This window comes from Cladophialophora psammophila (assembly GCF_000585535.1).
Source record: "Cladophialophora psammophila CBS 110553 chromosome Unknown aczJe-supercont1.1, whole genome shotgun sequence".
In the NCBI taxonomy this organism is placed as follows: domain Eukaryota; kingdom Fungi; phylum Ascomycota; class Eurotiomycetes; order Chaetothyriales; family Herpotrichiellaceae; genus Cladophialophora; species Cladophialophora psammophila.
In genome coordinates this window covers 1,077,743-1,096,197 of record NW_006912922.1, presented here as the reverse complement: position 1 = coordinate 1,096,197, position 18,455 = coordinate 1,077,743, and the positions used below count along the sequence as shown (strand labels likewise).

General features: G+C 52.3%; 6 protein-coding genes across 6 annotated transcripts; 4 read left to right on the top strand and 2 right to left on the bottom strand.

Annotated features, from left to right (window-relative positions):
- Positions 1–431: 431 nt before the first annotated feature.
- A1O5_00382 (uncharacterized protein) lies at positions 432–1,610 on the top strand (the record flags this gene model as incomplete). Its single annotated transcript, XM_007741001.1, has 1 exon — positions 432–1,610. The coding sequence occupies one exon, from the start codon at positions 432–434 to the stop codon at positions 1,608–1,610; it is 1,179 nt and encodes a 392-aa protein (XP_007739191.1).
- Positions 1,611–2,732: 1,122 nt separating this feature from the next.
- On the top strand, positions 2,733–5,564 carry A1O5_00381 (CAMK/CAMKL/MARK protein kinase; the record flags this gene model as incomplete). Its single annotated transcript, XM_007741000.1, has 4 exons — positions 2,733–2,809; positions 2,873–2,990; positions 3,060–3,207; positions 3,265–5,564. 4 exons carry the CDS (start codon positions 2,733–2,735, stop codon positions 5,562–5,564), a joined length of 2,643 nt encoding a protein of 880 aa, XP_007739190.1.
- Positions 5,565–6,263: 699 nt separating this feature from the next.
- Positions 6,264–8,765, top strand: A1O5_00380 (pre-mRNA-splicing ATP-dependent RNA helicase prp28; the record flags this gene model as incomplete). The annotated part of the gene is made up of 1 exon (XM_007740999.1): positions 6,264–8,765. One exon carries the CDS (start codon positions 6,264–6,266, stop codon positions 8,763–8,765), a length of 2,502 nt encoding a protein of 833 aa, XP_007739189.1.
- A 495-nt stretch (positions 8,766–9,260) lies between these two features.
- Positions 9,261–14,434, bottom strand: A1O5_00379 (uncharacterized protein; the record flags this gene model as incomplete). The annotated part of the gene is made up of 2 exons (XM_007740998.1): positions 9,261–14,153; positions 14,204–14,434. The coding sequence occupies 2 exons, from the start codon at positions 14,432–14,434 to the stop codon at positions 9,261–9,263; spliced, it is 5,124 nt and encodes a 1,707-aa protein (XP_007739188.1).
- Positions 14,435–14,767: 333 nt separating this feature from the next.
- On the top strand, positions 14,768–15,485 carry A1O5_00378 (40S ribosomal protein S11; the record flags this gene model as incomplete). Its single annotated transcript, XM_007740997.1, has 3 exons — positions 14,768–14,948; positions 15,095–15,333; positions 15,417–15,485. 3 exons carry the CDS (start codon positions 14,768–14,770, stop codon positions 15,483–15,485), a joined length of 489 nt encoding a protein of 162 aa, XP_007739187.1.
- A 361-nt stretch (positions 15,486–15,846) lies between these two features.
- On the bottom strand, positions 15,847–17,397 carry A1O5_00377 (oxidoreductase; the record flags this gene model as incomplete). Its single annotated transcript, XM_007740996.1, has 3 exons — positions 15,847–16,610; positions 16,685–17,105; positions 17,161–17,397. 3 exons carry the CDS (start codon positions 17,395–17,397, stop codon positions 15,847–15,849), a joined length of 1,422 nt encoding a protein of 473 aa, XP_007739186.1.
- Between the last annotated feature and the right edge of the window lie 1,058 nt (positions 17,398–18,455).

Below are 18,455 nucleotides of genomic sequence, written 5' to 3'. Positions count from 1 at the left end.
GATCAGGAGGCTGGAGCAAAGGGTCGCGGGGATGGGGCAAGGATGGACTCCGGCCACTCGCAGCAACGCTCTGCGCCCGTCGCGTCAGCCACAGTACATATTCACCTTGAGAATTATGTACCTAGGAGGTGATAAGCACTAGCTATTCTTAGGTGAATTCTTACCAAGACGGTCGTTTGCTTTTAACGGGATCTAGGCTCTTCCCAGGCACAGCTGCAGCTTGTCTTGGGCTGAGTCGTTCAAATTCGGACGATCCCCTTCTCTCTCTGGCCTCAGTGTGAGAGTTTAGAGCAGCAACGGGAATACCAGGTCATTGTTTACCTTTTTAACTATTAAATCCTTCGAGATTTCACGCATCTCCAAGGATCACAATTGACAGCAAGCGAGCAAGCGAGAAACAAGTCCCATCCAGCCAACTGACCGCCATCGCCATGCCGAAACGCACGCTTTTCACCAACATTACCCCTCTTCCTCCTCAGGTCTCGCGCGAGGTGGCGATTGCCATGCTTCACAATCACGATGAAATGATAGAGCTGAACCCGCTGGTCATCGAACATCACCCGATCAAAACTCCCAGAGATGCTCCGGCCGACGAATTCTTGGACTGCGCATGGCAACAGCTGACGGACAAGATCCATTACCTGCCTGGAGGCATCGTCAAAGGGAAAGTCAGCTACAAGGCTTGCTTTCATGACACTCCATATGGGCTCCAGACACACATTTATGCTCCTATGGGGCTGGATATCCGGGAAAAATGGTCGATTGGAGGGTCCCTACCTGGGGAGCCTCCGGAGCCGCGAGAACTTGGTGTGGATGTGCCACGAACAGGCCTTTACCTCCGCGAAGATGGGGACATGAGGTGCAACATGCTCTTGACTTCATTTGTTCGCAAGAACCTCGACAACTCACACAAAGTCCTGGTTGAGCGTATTCTCAAAAAGGCCGAGCGCGTTGAGGAACAAGTCCAGACCTTGGGGGCGCCCATGACCCCGGTTCCCGAAACCCCTCGATTCCAATCCGGCTCTCACATGTCGAATTCGCAAATCCTCAATACACCCGCCATCTACCAAAGACCCCTCTCTCCTCAGATGCTGTCGCCGCAGCAAGACTTGGGCTGGCAGACAATGGCGCTTCACCCGGCATTCCGGCCCGATGACAAGCGAATGAGCACCTACAGCCTACCTCCATACCAAGCCAATGCCCAACAACAACGGATGAGTTATTACGCGCCGCTGAAGCAACCCGATCCGCCCAAACAATTCCTGGCCGAGCTGCCTGGTTCGACGTATCACACAGGCCACCTTGCCCCACCTGCCTGCGATACTCCTCCTTTGGATCACCGAATGAGCATGGTGTCTGAACTGTCTGGGTCTGACGGAACGCTCATGGGCTCACCAAATCTGCAGGCTCAATCCGACCAGGCTAGCCTGGTGGCAGAGAATTTTCAGGTCCGGAGGCTGAGTGCAAAAGACTACTCGCAGGATGGTGCCCCGTCGATCGCGTCGGGTGCATCAGGACATCGCAGTGGTTCGGACCGGACAAGCGTCATCTCTGAATTACCCTCATCACTGTATACGGAGAACAGGTATTACCAGGCTCCAAGGTCTTGAATTTAAGACCCTGCTGGACGACGACGATCATGATAACGATCTTGTGTTGATTTGGAACGTTAAGATGCACGTGTATAATGTATAGAATCCCAAAATGTTTTGTTATTGAGCTTGGAGTTGTGGATAATACCTTGAGATCTTGGAGATATCAGACCCATCTTGGTGGAAACGAGGATTCAACTGTCAAGTTGAACATCATTAAAAGTGCCATTTCCCATATTTCCTATATCGTATTCTCACTTCCCTTCCATCCATGCCTGGCTTGCTGGGTGGGAGTTTCAACATTGTGACACACGTGCAATGTGGAGATGTCAGTATCGAGTACTCGGTATGTGTTCTAGCAACCACTGCGGCGTGTATGCATCCAGGGAATCCAATTGCATGAGCAGGCATTGCACGTGTAGATCATTGGTGTGCAGCGGCCTGAGTGGGGACCAGGATCTTGTAGAGATTTCTAAAGATATAGAGATCAGCACGTCGGCCAGATCCAAGGTGCCTAACAACTCCTTCTCTGTGTATGCATGCTGCTGGAAGGAAGACAGAGTGAGGTAAGTCAGGGTGAGGGTCCAGGGATACACGACGATCAGCCCTCCACACCACGCACCAAAACCCGGCGCAGCCTCTCGCTCCCTCCCGCCTTTTCCCACTGAGCACACTAGCACCTCCAGCACCTCCACACAACCCTGAACAAACTCAGTGTTTTGGGCCGCTGGCAATTGGTCTCTAGATCCCAAACTCTCAATCTTCCCGCCTTGTCACCGCTTGCATCACATCCCGCTGTTCAACGTCACTGATTTTGCGGAGTGCCAGAGACCCCCCCCCCCAACTCGGACTTTTCAGGTAACCAGACTCAAATGCGCTTTTAGACGGATTGCATCCAGACCCGACCTTGACTTGCCCTCAATTGCTCCTCAACTGCTGGCTGTCTCCTGAAAACGCGAACATACCACCGACCGGCGGAGCCTCCCCTCTTGGATTTGCCCACATGTTATCCTTACCCTCGAGAAGCCGTATGAACTCCTACTCCAATCTGCAGGGTCCAGTTGTCGCGAGGAATGCAAGCTCAAAGGACCAAAGCCGAGCTTCAGCAACATAAAGCAAAAGTAGGACTACAATCGATGCATGTTGGCGTGCCTCGCATGCAATGGGCTGACTAGGAATCGCGAACAGCTTGCCAACTCCTACTCGGAGTTGCTCGAGTAAGATCTTACATTTGCCCTTCGTCGAGGCATTCGAAGTCCGCGCTGACACTCCCCAACCAGCCAATTCGCCTCGAAAGAACTCAAGACCGTCGGAAACTACTCGTTAGGGAAACTCATTGGAAAAGGCTCCTTCGGCAAGGTCTATCTTGCCAAACACAATTTGACAAATGGCTCCAAGGTCAGTCCTGACACGGTCGTCACCCTGCTATCCCAACCCGCAGCCGCTGACCAGAACTGCGAAAAACAGGTGGTACTCAAGGCCTCGAAGAAGGACGACCCAAACCTCGCGAGAGAAATTCACCACCACCGACAGTTCATTCATCCTCATATCGCTCGACTTTACGAAGTTATAATAACGGAATCTCTTGTGTGGCTAGTTTTGGAATATTGCCCTGGTATGAAGATGCGAGCGCAACGATTTTGACAAGTTGTGCCGACTAATAGCGCACCAGGTGACGAGTTGTACAATTATCTATGCAAGAATGGGCCTCTTCCCGTCGAGACTGTACAGAAGATCTTCACTCAGCTGGTCGGAGCGGTTTCATATATTCACAGTAAATCATGTGTCCATCGAGATTTGAAGCTGGAGAACGTCCTTCTCGACAAGAACGATAACGTTAAACTCTGCGATTTTGGCTTCACCAGGGAGTACGAGGGCAAAGCGAATTATCTGCAAACATTTTGCGGTACTGTGTGTTATAGTGCACCCGAAATGCTGAAAGGAGAGAAATATGCCGGCGAGAAGGTCGACGTCTGGAGTTTGGGCATCATTCTTTACGCGCTGTTGAAGGGGGAACTGCCCTTCGATGAAGATGACGATGCTGCCACAAAGGCCAAGATATTAAAAGACGATCCTGTTTATCCCGATACTTTTCCCGAAGCCGCAAAGACGCTGGTTTCCAAACTGCTCTCGAAGCGGCCTCTGCACAGGCCAACCTTGTCAGACATTCTCGCAGACCCTTTTCTGTCCGACCATGCACCTCATCAGCAAGCGATCCTGAAACTTTCACAGCCAGCGGCATTCACCACCCAGTTAGAAAAGGAGACCCTTGAACGAATGAAATCTGCAGGGGTGGATATTGACAAAGTCATCGAGAACGTACTTTCGCAACGTTGTGACGCGCTGGCTGGATGGTGGGCATTACTCATTGAGAAAGAAACAAGGAAGCAAGCGCGGAGAGAACGCAAACGGAAGGAAAGAGAAGCAGAGTTGAAGATCCTTAGGCGGTTGAGTGGTGCTAGTAGCAGATTGGAGAGGATTGCACCCACCCTGGTTGAGGTCGACGAAGAGCATTCTCCTGGCGAGACCGAAGGCCGTCGGAGCAGCAGTCGAGGCAGGACGCAGCGAAGGAGTACGCCTCAGATATTGGTCGGTGACTTGCCTCAACTTCCCGAAGGCGATGTCATAAAGTCTCCCGAGGCTGAAACACCACCGCCACCACCGATCGATAAAGACTCGGTGCGCTCTCGGAGCGGCTCTCGACCCCCCATACCACCCAAGGAACGCAAACGCCGGAGCAGCACGCTACAACTCGTGACGACGAATCCCGAGTTACTGGGTCCCATGAATGGAGTGAACAAGAGACGAAGTGGGCGGTTCCGCAATCGACAATTTCTAAGCCAGCTCACAGCATTGAAGCAGTGGATAGTCGACTCCACGAAGCGAGCCAGGTCACCAGTCAACACTAGGGTGGTGGACAAAATCTTGAATGGGCATTCCAGCAACGACTCAAAAGCGACCCTCTCGAAAGATTCTAACCAAATGAACAAGAGCACCAGAAATGTGGCAGGCACGGCAAATCCCAACAGATCGTCGAACGGGTCCGCGCTCACCCCTGTCACCTCCAATTTCAAGCCTCTTCCTTCTGTGGCAAACCCAGCGCCTCGGATTGATACAGCCCGTGCGAGACCTCATCGCAACTCTCTCTCGCCTTCACCTGTAACTCCCCGCTCCTCATACCGACGCAGTTCCACCGGCCTACGGAGCCGTAAATCGACATCTTCATCCGTCTCATCGATTCGCAGCATGCCCCGACATAACGCCTCTCACAGCAAAGCCTCTTCCCAAAGTTCTAACAGTCTCGACACGATTCACAGTCCCACCAGCCGTACGGTTAGTCTCAACGGCCGCTCGCCTCACCCCTCAATAAAAGTCCTCCCAGTGACACCTACAGCCAATGCTTTCCCTTCGAATATCCGTCTAGTCCGAACGTCTAGAGGCTCGGACGCTGGCCTTCAACCCCGCCCGCTTTCTGGGATCGGCAATGACATACTCAATCATCCACCGGCTACACCGCAAGGCCACGGCTTCGGCTCAAATGTCATGTTCGCTCGACGGAAGAAGTCACCTTTCAAAGGCCCTATGCTTAACTCAGCCTTTTTCTCTGCATCCACGCTCCCCGCCGCATTCGGAAGCCCCGCTGTTGTTGGCGCTGGGAGAAACCGTGAAGGTTCGGAGGGGAAGCTCAACTTGGGCCTGAAGGATTTTATGAGCGGAGGTGGCAGAAGAGGCAGCAGTTCGAAGAGGAAAAATCAGATCATCGAGGAAGAGGAAGAAGATGAACATGCTGTCATCGGTGAAGAAGAGGAGGAGGATGTCGAAGAAGTAGACGCATTCCAGGCGGTTCACTTGAACAAGGGCGAAAGACTGGACAGTATTACGATTTGGAGTGATGCTGTTCCGGAAGGTGCAGCTGCAGATGATGATGGCGACGACTACAGACGAAAGGAAGGTGTCGGAATTTACAGCTGACAATGATTGCGAAAGAGCGTTGCTTGCATCTATTTGGCACTGTCCTTTGATGGGCGAAGGCGTAGCCAAATCAAACGGGTTATGAATATGCTTTGGGGGAATACGATGTCTCTATTTCGATTGCTTCGAGTGAACAGATGGATTGGACAGAGTTATGGCGAGGATGGGATCGGCCGGTTTGAAGCTGGAGTTTTTCCTTGTTCGACGAAGGTTACAGCAATGGATATGAAACGGCTTGTTGATATAAGAGTGTGGGTCTCACACTCTTAATTTTCTTGTACGATATGTTAATGAAACACCTAACTAAAATACTTCTTTGAATCGTGGTCTTGACGAGTGCGTTCCCCTCGAGGTTGAACTTCAGGAGGGCCTTACCAGTCACTGGGGACTTGTCGCGGATCTGCACCCTTGGCTGGAGGGACTAAGCCGTATTGTCACTAGCGCGCTCCTTGCCGGAAAATTGAATCGCCGGAAACTTGGCCCTCCAGGCTCGCATCGGTCTTATTCCAGCTTTCTAGGCTCGACAACTGCGCTTTCACCATAGACTTCTATCGCCATTCCGATCTTTTCCTGCTCAAGAGGCTAACCCTCCTTCCGTAAAACTACTGGCTTCACACGGCTCGCGTTCTTTTCTTATTCCAAAACTTTCGTCTGGTCGAGGGCCGGTGAGAGATCCAAGCCAGCGCAACATACGCCAGGATGGCAGATACAATGGTGAACGGCCACCACGAAGTTGAAATGCCAGCACCTCCTGTTGACCCTGTTTCAAGACCACAGACACCGCCGCCTCCCCCGTCCGCTGAAAATGAACCTCCTCCGCCTCCGCTAGAATCAAGATTTGCACCGCCACCTCCTCCCACAGATTCAAGCGTCCCCCCTCCCCCGCCTGAGCAGGTGCCGCCTCCTCCTCGCGACGAGCCAGACACTATAATAAGTGCCATCAAGCCACAACTGCCGAAGAAGAAAGGATGGGGCTCCACCAAGGTAGCGAAGACAACACCGCTGAGTGTGGAGGAACTTCTGAAGAAGAAGAGAGAAGCCGATCTTGCGGCCAGTAGGCCAAAGTTCCTCTCGAGGGCGCAGCGTGAAAAACTTGCATTGGAGAAGCGGCAGAAGGAGGTTGAGGCGGCTTCTGCCCACAAAAACCAGAACGGGGTAGCAAGGAACGGCTCATCTGCAGCGCCGGAACCGTCCAAGCCAAGTGTAGCACCGACTGGACCGAAAGCCCTCCGCAATGGAGATGTTCCCACCGGTCCTGCTGCAATGCGGTCACGAGAACCCAACAAAGGCGTCGATTTCACGCCGCCCACGGCACCCAAGCCAATGGCGTTCGGCGGGGATTCTAAAGCATCTAAAGCACAAAAACGAGGAGCGGAGGACGATCGGACTGAAAAGCCAGAATCGGAAATTATCCGGCAGAGGTATATGGGTGCTGATCTGAATGTATCGACATTCTCGGCGATGAAGAAGCGACGGCGTACCACCGAGAAGAAATTTAACTTTGAATGGAATGCCGAGGAGGACACTACACCGGACTACAATCCCATCTACAACAATCGCGCCGAGGTCAATTTCTTTGGAAGAGGCCGGCTGGGCGGATTTGATGAACAAGCGGCCGATGCAGCCGCACGAAAGTATGCAGCTGCGTTGCAATCGAGAGACACGGTTGCCGGAGCAGCTCGCGCTCAAGAGATTCTCGAAATGGAGCGCAAGAGGAAAGAAGAATCTGGCCGGATGTCTATTGACAAACATTGGAGTGAGAAGAAACTGGAGCACATGCGCGAACGCGACTGGCGCATTTTCAAGGAGGATTTCAATATCAGCACCAAAGGCGGAGGCATTCCCAACCCAATGCGCAATTGGAAAGAATCTGGACTTCCCAGCAAGCTATTGGAAATCATCGACCAAGTAGGATATGTCGATCCTTCACCCATTCAAAGGGCCGCTATCCCCATCGCCCTCCAAAACCGCGACCTCATCGGCGTTGCCGTAACAGGTTCGGGAAAAACTGCAGCCTTCCTCCTCCCTTTACTTGTATACATCGCCGAACTTCCCCGCCTAGATGAAGACGATATGCGCCGCAATAACGGCCCCTATGCCATCATCCTTGCTCCGACCCGCGAACTGGCACAACAGATCGAAATTGAAGCTAAAAAGTTCGCAACGCCACTAGGGTTTACGGTTGTCTCAATAGTAGGGGGTCACAGTATCGAGGAACAAGCTTACAATCTTCGCAACGGTGCAGAGATTATCATCGCCACGCCGGGTCGTCTGGTGGATTGTATCGATCGTCGCATCATCGTGCTGGAACAATGCTGCTACGTGATTATGGATGAAGCGGACCGCATGATCGACCTAGGGTTTGAAGAGCCCGTGAATAAAATCCTCGATGCCCTGCCTGTAAGCAATGAGAAACCCGACAGCGAAGCCGCAGAAGATGGGAGAGCTATGTCCCGGCCCATTGGCGGAAAGGACCGATATCGCCAGACAATGATGTACACTGCAACCATGCCGGCCGCGGTCGAGAGAATTGCACGAAAATACCTAAGAAGACCTGCGATCGTGACGATTGGTAATGTGGGCGAAGCAGTCGACACTGTCGAGCAACGGGTAGAATTCGTCGCCGGCGAAGATAAACGCAAGAAGAGACTGAACGAAATCCTTTCCAGTGGGGAATTCCGTCCACCGATTATTGTCTTTGTGAATATCAAGAGGAATTGCGACGCTGTTGCAAGGGACATCAAATCGATGGGCTTCAGCAGTGTCACATTACACGGGTCCAAAACGCAGGAACAGCGCGAGGCAGCTCTGCAATCAGTCCGGGACGGCAAAACCGATGTCCTTGTGGCCACTGACCTTGCAGGTCGTGGTATTGATGTCCCCGACGTGAGCTTGGTGGTGAATTTCAACATGGCGACCAACATTGAGTCCTACACGCACCGCATCGGGCGTACCGGACGAGCAGGCAAATCTGGCGTGGCCATCACCTTCTTGGGCAATGAGGATAACGACGTCCTCTATGATTTGAAGCAGATGCTGATGAAGAGTTCGATCAGCAGGGTGCCGGAGGAGCTCAGGAAGCACGAGGCAGCACAGCAGAAGAGGGGCGCTGGGTTGGCAGGAGGTGATAAGATGAAGGGTGGAAAGTCGGCCGGCGATGAAAGCGGCGGTTTTGGAGGGAAGGGCGGAGGTGGCTGGTAGACAGAGCAGGTTGAAGGGTTGAGCAAAGTAGATCCCCTCCTCCCGCCCGGAAAGCAATGATGAATTGCTGCTATTGGAACAAGGAGATGGGCTCTTGACTGTATATGCCACGTATGAGAGAGTAGCAGGGGAGAATGAATGCTGCGAGCGTGTTTGTCCGAGACTACCTATCACGAGGCAATACGAGTATGTTGCTACAAACTGTCTGTACACAACCTAGCGCACCGCTCCTTTTCAACTCCGCCGCCAGCAATCAATCCAGTTGGTCCAGTCAGTCAGTCAGTCAGTCAGTCAGTCAGTCAGTCATGGGGTCTTCATTCCAATAATACTACCTCCTAGGTAGTTTGTCAAATCCAAAGATCCAGAGATTCAACTAACTCCACATCCAAAGGCTGAAGCTAAGGCCAAAGAAAGGGTAGAGTCAAAACTCCAAACTCCTACCCACATCGTGTCACATTATATCGAATCACCAAGCATCGGCCAGAGGAAGATCAATCAAATCGGACTCCTCCTCAAAGCACCCACGCGCTTAATAGGCGTCGTGTGCATCATTGCCTCCTGCATCTCTGGCGGGATGGCCGCTCTGGGCACCGTTTGCTCCCACGCAGCTGCCGCGTCGACAGTTCCTTTTTCTTCCAGCTGTGATCGAGGGAGCGGGTGGTGAGAAGACACCTTGCCTGATATCGACAGGGATGGGTTGAAATTTTCTTTCTCAGAGGATGGATGGTGCTGATTTTGATGGTGCTGGAACAAAGGCTGAGGGTTGACCTTTTCGAGACGCTGCTTGGGGACCGGGAGAGCTTTCTTTTGTAGAGGGTTGGTGCGTTTCGGAGCCAGAGGGGATCGCTTGGGCGCCACTGGAGTTGAAGCTGGAGCCAAAGTCGAAGGTACTGTTGTTGTCTTTGAGGAATCCGTTGAGAAAACAGGCTGGGGGACTGAAGCAATCGTAGTTTCCTCTTTCTTCGTCTCTTGTCTCACCTTGTCCTGCCTGCACAACCACTCTTGGAGGCCATGGATTGCGCTGACAAACGCCCCCTCGCCCAGGACTCTACTCTCAGCCTCCTTTCCCAACGCGTGTTGCACTTTCCTACCCTTCCCACCACTCAGCAATTCCACCGAACGCCCATATACTGCATGTGCAGTTACGCTAGTTGAAGCGACAATATCGCCATCATTCAGAATCGCGACAGTTATCGCAAACTCGATGTCAATCCGCCCGTGTTCCAAGGTGATCAGCATGACTTTGACCCCGAGTTTCTCATCGCTGAGAATTGAGACCGTTGCGATGCCCACGAGATTCAGAAGCCGAAGTTCTTCAGAGATTTTGCATGCAAGATCCCAGCCCTGAGAAACAGTTGACAACATGGTTTTAGATGATACTGATCGCTTTGGCATCATTGCAAACGCATGGAGTTGGCTTCTGACTAATTGCAAGAAGAAGCGTTTCTCGGTGGGGGGCTCTGACTGTTTCGCATCGGAGTCTTCTTCGTCTGCGGGAGCGTAAGTCAAGCTGATAGGGGCATTTGGGCCACTTGTCGATGCTGATCTCCTCCCTGACCTGCGCCGCGGCGCATCTGAAGCCTTGTATTGGAAAGCCTGAGGGTAAAAGAAGAGTCGCAAGTGATCCTTGTACATCATAGTGAGAGCGGGACCATAGTCAGTTGGTTGATCCACCTCTTCTTCTGCAGTCATTAATCGCCAGCCAGTCTGCTTCTCAATGGCATCAACCTTTGACCTGAGGCTCAGGACATCGGCAACGGGCCAACCTTTGTTTTCCTCCCTTACTCGATCTGCTTCCGCAATCTGATCTTTCATCTCGGTCTTGAGTTCGGCAGCAGCTAGAAGTGCTTCTTCCTTTTCTCTCATCTGTTCGCGCAATGAGTCGAGCAAAGTAGATCTTTGAAGACAATATTCGTCAGCATTCTGTAATTCTCGCCGGCAATTTGTCAAAGACTCATGGTGAACGCTGTCCAATTCTTCCAGGCTCTGCTGCAACGATGCCTTCTGGTATTCGAGTTCAATTCGTTCTTGATTCAACCGGGGAAGCACAGAATCCAGTATCAGCTGCTGTTGCTGTAAGAGTTGGAGGTCCGCCCGCATGCCTTGATCGATGCCCTCTAGCCCATTCTTGAGACCTTCTACTAGCTGCGCTCTCCATTGATACCATCCTTCTTTGCTTTGCAGACGAGCATTAGCCTTTCCATTGCGGAATTGGTTGTCCATAACTATCTTCACGTCTGGGCGAGCATCGACGTATTCACGAAAGAGTGGTGGCTGGTCAGCAAGAGTCTCCGCTTCAATGGAGCGGATAATCTTGCGACCCGCAGAGATGTAGGACTTTAGTTCTCTTGTCGCATGTTGATATAGTTCGAGGAGAGGCAGCGTTGTGGCCGCTGCAACAAAGTTGTCCGCTGTGTCGCTGCCGTCCATATTCGTCTGAGATCCTGCCGCTTGCACTGACTGTGCCATTGTATGTCTCCTCTTTGTGGTTGACAGTTCGATGAAATGGATATTGGTCATGTTCAAGAACTGCTGAAGAGAGATCTTGTCCTCTCCCCCCCGGGCAGATCCTTCTTCCATCTGAACTGTGGAGATGTCAAGGGCCCCAACCACGTTATCAAGTTTGTCCTCGAATGACTCTGGCCTTGCTTCATCGTTGACCTTGATATCCTTAAAGCGTTTAGTGGTGGCTGGGCTTGGTGCCACAGCGCTTTTGCTGGGGGAAGCAGCTCCAAGATTTGGAGTTGCGTTGTCATTGTCAGCCATCTCTTGAAGCGATTTCTGGAGTTTTGTGCCGAGTCTGCCGGTCGTTTCGTCCTTGCTAGGTGGCTTCGGTAAATGAACCTTTTTCACAGGGCTGCCCTCCCTGGAAACCACTCTTAGGCGCTTCGGAGTCGAGTCGGCCTCATCATCATCGTCCATGTCGAGTTCTGCAGGTCTCTTTCCCAGAAGACCTTTGGCACCTCCAACTGCAAGGCTCTTTCTGCCTTTGAGCTTGCCAGATTTTGGTTTCTGCGGCGTCATCGACTCAATCATATCTTTAAGCTGTAAAGTAAGATTCTCATCCTGAGGTTCATCGGCCTCTTGTTCCATAATGAATCTGCCGCTCTCTCGTCGCTGCTCTTGTGCCCTCTCAGCTTCGACCTTTTGCACAAGTTGTTGTGGGTCTTCAGAGTGCAACATTGTCGGCTCGATACTAACAAGCTTAAACTGAGGTGCGGCGTCTCCAATTGAGGATCGACGGTCCAGTAGTTCAGTAACTCGCGGGGAGCCGATTCCATCTTTGTCAATGCCAATCCCGCTCGACCGCCGACGTCCAATCTGTGGTTTTGGCGCTTTCAGAATGACACTGGGAGTCTGATTACCGGGAGAAAAAAGTGCGTTTCGTTTTGCAGATGCCGGCGATGTCCTGGCTTTGATCTCAGCCTTGAATAGCTTCTTTGGAGATGCGCTTCTGTGTGAGACACTTGCAGACGATGGAGTTTTATTAGGGGTTTCGGCTCGTGGAGGAAGTGGAGTGATCTGCTTTGAAGGGGTGCCTTGTTGCGTTCTCATTTGTGACTTGACGGGCGTGCTATTCTGCTGTTCCGTTTGTGGAGCAGCAACGGTCTTTGCAGCGCTCCGCTGAGATCTGCCTGATAGTCGCGGTTTCAAAGCAATACTCGGACTGCCGGTTTCTGAAGCTGTAGATGTCCTGTGCTGATGTGTCTTTGGTGGAGACTTTGGCTTGGTTTCTTCGGCTGGTAAACGTCGCGGTGAAGTAAGCGTAGCATTTCGAGGAGATTGTCTCGTTACCCGGTTGTTGTCAGGAAAGATGCCGCCTACGGCCCTGGTCATGTCCATCGCCACGGTCTGCTCTTCCACATCCGTCTGGGGCTCTGTCTGCTCCTCAATAGGGGGCAGGATTCCTCCAACAGCCGTGGTCATATCCATAGCCAGGTTTTCCTCAGTCTGTTCAGATACCATGGAGTATCCAGTAACAGCTCCGCTCAGGACACCTCCAGCTGCATGTGTGAATTCCATGCTAATGTCTTCATCGGATACCCGGCTGTTCACCGTTGGTTCAGCTTCAGCACTAATGATCCCTCCTTGCATAACTGTAAAGTCCATGGTCTCATCAAACGTGGACTCATTACCAGATGAGCGACGGCGACGAATTGTGCTTCGGCGACGTGCGACAGGCGATCTTGAACATGTCTTGCTAGGAGATCGGCTAGTTACTATGCCGCCAACAGCACTTGTGACATCCATACTCATCTCGCCGCTCTGGTCGTCACTTTCATCTTCGATCTCGACGTCATTCTCCTGCCTGGCTGGCAGCAAATCTTCGTGTGGGTCCAGATTTTCCGGGTCAAGCATCTCGTCGTTTGCGATTTCATGAGCTCGACCTTGTGCCCAGTTTTGAAAAGCATTTGTCACGGTGCCGGTGACCATCTCCATTGGAAAGTCCTCGCCATACTCATCATACTCTATACCGCGGGTTCCAGCTTGATCAGCCGCCTGCCGGAGGCGTTCTTCCAGACTGGAAGGAGTGCTTGATCCTGAATCTTCAGAAGCTACGGTGTGCGACGTGCCATCTTCCAGACTCATTGCAGTATCGCCGTCTGTGTCTGACTCATCGGAAGACTCGATACCTTCTTCGACGCGGACAGGGCTGCTATTGGTGGTGACATCACCTGAAGGACTTGAAGAATACATCGACTCTTCAACATCATCCAGCATGGGCTCCGCGAGGCCTGAGCTTCTGCGTCGGCGTTTCTTTTGGTGAACATCCTTTTGTTTCGCAGGAGACTCCTTGACAAGCAGCTCCGCTGTCTGCTCAGCAGGGATTAAAGGCACATTTGCAGTTTCGGGCGATCCTATCGATTTGATAGGGGATTGTGCCGCTGTCATCGAAGATTGCCTTCTTGTAGAGTTTGAGGCTGAGCTTGTTGTTGAGTCCTCTGCGAGTTCCATGACACTCCATGTGTGCAAAGTAGCCTCTGGTGCGAATGAAACCCTTCGGTTCGCCAGGGATTTTCTCCTCGCAGCTCTCCGTTCCAATATAGCTTCCTTCTCTGCCAGCCGCTTCCGCTCTTGTTCCTGCTCGCGTTCTAGAGCTTCCGCGCTTCCACCGACTCCGTCAATCTTCCTCGGGGATCGTCGCGCCATGGGACTAAATGGGTCTGCAACATTCTCGGCGCCGGACATCAAGACTGCTCCTGCATCCTGCCCACTAGGACCGGGGGTTGAGAAATCGATGAGAAGCTCTTCGGGGTTGCTCTTCGCTTGTGGCCGGTCTTTTCCTGTACTCCGCTTGCGGAGTTCGTCAAAGGATGGTATAGCCTTAGGTGGCGTCAGGGGGATGGAAGGTTTAAGAATTGATTTTATTTGGAAAGGTGTCGTGGTCTGTGAGAAGTCAACAAAATGCGCCTCGTCACGAGATACGGTCGCTTTACCTTCGTTGCGTTTCCGGTCGACTCTTTCAGGGCCTCAAGGCCTCCCGGACCGAGACTCTTGCCGCGCGACTTCTTCTTTGCCGCTTTGGCCTCTGTATGTCGAGCTTGCAGAGCAGCAATGTCGGTTGTCGCATTGTCCCTTGAAGCGTACGTCTTCGCAGACGGCATATGAGCGATTGACTGTCTGGATTTAGGTCTGCTTGACCTCCGATCTGTGGTAGAGTCGGCCATTGCAGCGCTTTATCGCCTCTCCAAGGCAATATACTCGTAACGTCGCTCTAAGGATGCTGTATGTTATCAATGATGTTGGTTCGGATCGAGGCCAATCTGCGTCCCCACCGAAAGTCTTAGCGCGACGAGCTAAACCCAAGCAAGGGCTATGTAAACACGAGGCTATGGCGTGATCACGTGGTGATATTCCGGCCAATATTAGACTAGCTTGCTGGACGTCTTGGCAGAATTTTGAATGCGCACCATCAATTGTCAAGGCAGTTTGCTAGCGTCCTGGAGACTAAAATTCCACTTTGCGCAACTCAACTTCCTCCCTGTCAACAAACCGCAATCATGGCGACCGAGTTGACAGTCCAGTCTGAGCGCGCCTACCAAAAACAGCCTCACATCTTCCTCAACCACAAATTCAAGGCGGCGAAGAGCAGGAGAGTGGGCAAGGGCGGCCGAAGATGGTACAAGGATGTCGGGCTGGGCTTCAGAACACCCAAGACTGCGATTGAGGGATCCTACATCGGTTAGTGGTGTTGAATTCTCATTTGATTTTGTCGACTGCGCTAGAGAGCTGAAGGGATCTGTTCAAAAGACTGCCTGGAACTTGCAGCGTCTGTCAAGCGTAAAAAACGAGGTGATCTGATTCTGACATATTTTCCCTTTCGCCAGACAAGAAATGCCCTTTCACCGGTATGGTCTCCATCCGAGGCCGTATCCTGACCGGCACCGTTGTTTCCACCAAGATGCACCGAACCTTGATCATCCGCCGAGAATACCTTCACTTCGTCCCCAAATACGCCCGATATGAGAAGAGACACAAGAACCTCGCCGCACATGTTTCCCCGGCTTTCCGTGTGGAGGAAGGTGACCAGGTTACTGTGGGCCAGTGCAGACCATTGAGCAAGACTGTAAGAATTCTTGCCCACTCTCGAGACGATCTGTGACAGTCCCGCTGAGGAGTGAAATACTGACAATGCGGGCAAAATCCCAGGTCCGATTCAATGTTCTCCGTGTGTTGCCCAGGACCGGAAAGGCAGTGAAGGCGTTCCAGAAATTCTGAGCGCGTGAAGGGAAAGTCAGTTGCGGTAGTGGAAAGGCCAGTCAAAAGGAGAGTGCTGTATCTGCACCATTCAACACGGCAAATGCATGATGCCTGTGGAATAAAGATCGTGGGGCAGGGGTCATTTTCGGCGTCTGGAAGCACAGATCAGAAGGTAGATGATTTGTTGCTGGCATATGGCCAGGCATGAAAACCCGGTCCGAAAATCCGAACAACAAATTGAGCAAGGTCCAAAAAAAGAAGCTGCATGCAGTCTCGATCAGGGTTGTGTATTCGTGTCTACGATATTCTAACGGTTTATATCCAACTCATCGGTGCGCTCATCAGTGGTATCCACTTCAAAGTCCAATTCGCAGGGCTCTCAAGTCTCGAGATAGGCAAAGCCAATTTCCGCCTTGAGCGGCGGGTAGCCCGAGCTGTCGACGACGGGCAAGATGCTGGCCTTCCTCTCGACCTCCTTCTCATCTGCGTCCATCCAGCGCTTGACCTCGTTCTCGTCACTCCAGTCACTGATCAGCTCGTGCCCTTTCCCAATCTGATGTATTTGCGTGCCACTCGAGTTCGTGTTCAGAGGCAATGGCGAAAAGTTCTCAATGGCGCCGGTGATCCTCCCGCTCAGAATCTCTTTGGAAAAGTACGGCTCTTGGGCAAACGGTCTGCCGATTCCCACCCCGTCGCACGCGCCGCATTCGACGGCTCGAACTATGCCCACCGCAGTCCTCAGCCCGCCTGTGATGTACACCTTCGTCTTCTTGAGGAGCGGCCTGATCATCTCGGCAAACTCAATAAAGTACGCCTCGCGCGCCTTGGTGCTTTCCTTCTTGTGCTGAAATGCTCGACCCTCAAACGTGCCGCCGCTCAAGTCGACAAAGTCAACGCGCGCCTCTTCCAGCTTCAGACACAGGTCCCGGGCGTTCTCGGGCGTGGTGCCTTTGTCCTGGAACTCGACCGAATTGAGCTTCACGCAGAGGATGAATGACGGGTCCGGCACACGGCGATGGATCTCGTCAATAATCTCGAAGACGATGCGAGAGCGGTTGTTCAGGTCCCCACCGTATTCGTCAGTGCGGCGGTTCGTGGTGGGACTCAGGAATTGGGCCAGGAGGTAGCCGTGGGCGCAGTGCACTATCGAGGGTCTTGCTCAGCTCCGTTTTCGCCTTACCAGCGATCAGGAAGAAGGGGCGAGGTTGGATGCTTACCTTGAATGCCGTCGAACCCGGCTTTCCAGCACAGATACGCCGTCTCGCCCCAGCTTTTGACCATTTCTTTAATCTCCGGAATGGTCATTGGTCTGGGCTTGTTGAACTCATTTCCTGCCCACTTGATGGCCAATTGCACGTCGCTCGCGCTGACAGGGTTCGGGTTGAGGTACTTGCCGCCCTGCCTTCCCGGATGGGAGAGTTGGGCAATGACAAGCGACCCATGGGCCTTTGCGGCGTCGGTGACTGCCTTGAACTTGGCGAGACGGCCGTCATGATCGTCAACGAGGATGGGATTGCCATATGCTTCGACAGCGTCGTACCGGACCATGATGTTGCCACTGACTATGATGCCGATTTCGGCCTCGCCCCATCGTCTGTACAGGTTGAGATACTCGGGACTAGGTACGCCTCGGCCTGACTGGAAGTTGAGGTCAATAGATGTTCAAAAATGGCAGGGAGCAGCTTGTCCATACGATATCCTCGCCCTCCTTGGGCCAATGGCACAGCCTTTCGGTCATAGGCGCCTTGAGGAATCTATTCTTTGCAGTTCGACCCGAGAACCCGAACGTGACGGGCTCGTTGAGAATGGAGACATCCATGGGCTTGCCGTGAACCCTTATGCGACCTCGACTCGAGCCGGCCGTGCTCTTCTCATGGTTGACCTTATCCGGGACGGGCGCCCCATTGAGGGTCGAAGCATCGTATTCCATGATTCCCCTGGTCTCTTTTTTCTCTCTCTCTTGGTCTTCTTCTTCCTTTCTGTCTATCGAAACCGTTCTTGGCTCAGAATACCCAATAGCACTCGCAAATTTTCTCTGCCCCTGTTTCCAAAACGTTTATATCTACAAACTCCCGCTACCGGAGCATCAATTGATAATGCGATGGTTGTCAAAACAGGCAATCAACAAATGTTGAGCCGAAGAAATCAAATCACCGAGGTGAATGCTGAGGGGACTGTTTCCAGGCGTTTTATGGATCACATCCATTCGCCTCCAGGCGATGTGCCGTGAACTTTACCATTCCAGTCCCCATGTCGACGCATGGGACCAAAAGGAGTTCATGGACGGTGGTGATGGGTTGCTCGAGTTGGAGAAGCAGAGGAGAACGACGCATCGATGCGGGGTACAGTGAGGAGGCCATTTCAAAAATGGGAACGTGATCGGATATTATATATTGATATAGTCTACGACGAAAATATTGATCTGATTTGACACACAAAAAAATTAGTTCCTTAGTTGAGTCATCCGATACCCTGCCACTACATAAGCTAACTATCGCAGGTGTAGTGGTTCATCACATCTCCTTTACATGAATTCCCCCCACCTTCTCGCGAAAGAGAGGAATTATGCAGCGGAGAAGGTCATGGGTTCGATCCCCATAGGAACTATTGTTTTTGTTCTTTTTGCCGATTCCACTGTAGATTATGATTTCAGACAAGAGGGGCAGGTTTTCGTGCAACGAGTGCGCAGGAGCCGAACTTGATGGGTATTTTTTGTCTTACTCTGGCTTTGCCGTTGGCTCTGGACGAGGCTGTCTCCGTGGAGTTGCCCATTTAGGGTATGTGGGATTTTAGACCCATCGGCTGGAACCCTGGTTAGGCAATTATGGAGTCGAAGCAAGGTCAATAGTAAAAGTCTCCAAGGCGTGAAGAGGCCGGGTAAACCCTGCAGGCCAGGCACAGCTACGGAGTACAATCCTATTGACAAGGCTGCGAGCCCCTGGGTATATATAGCAGTCCAGCTCGCCAGCTTGTTATCATCTCTGCCTC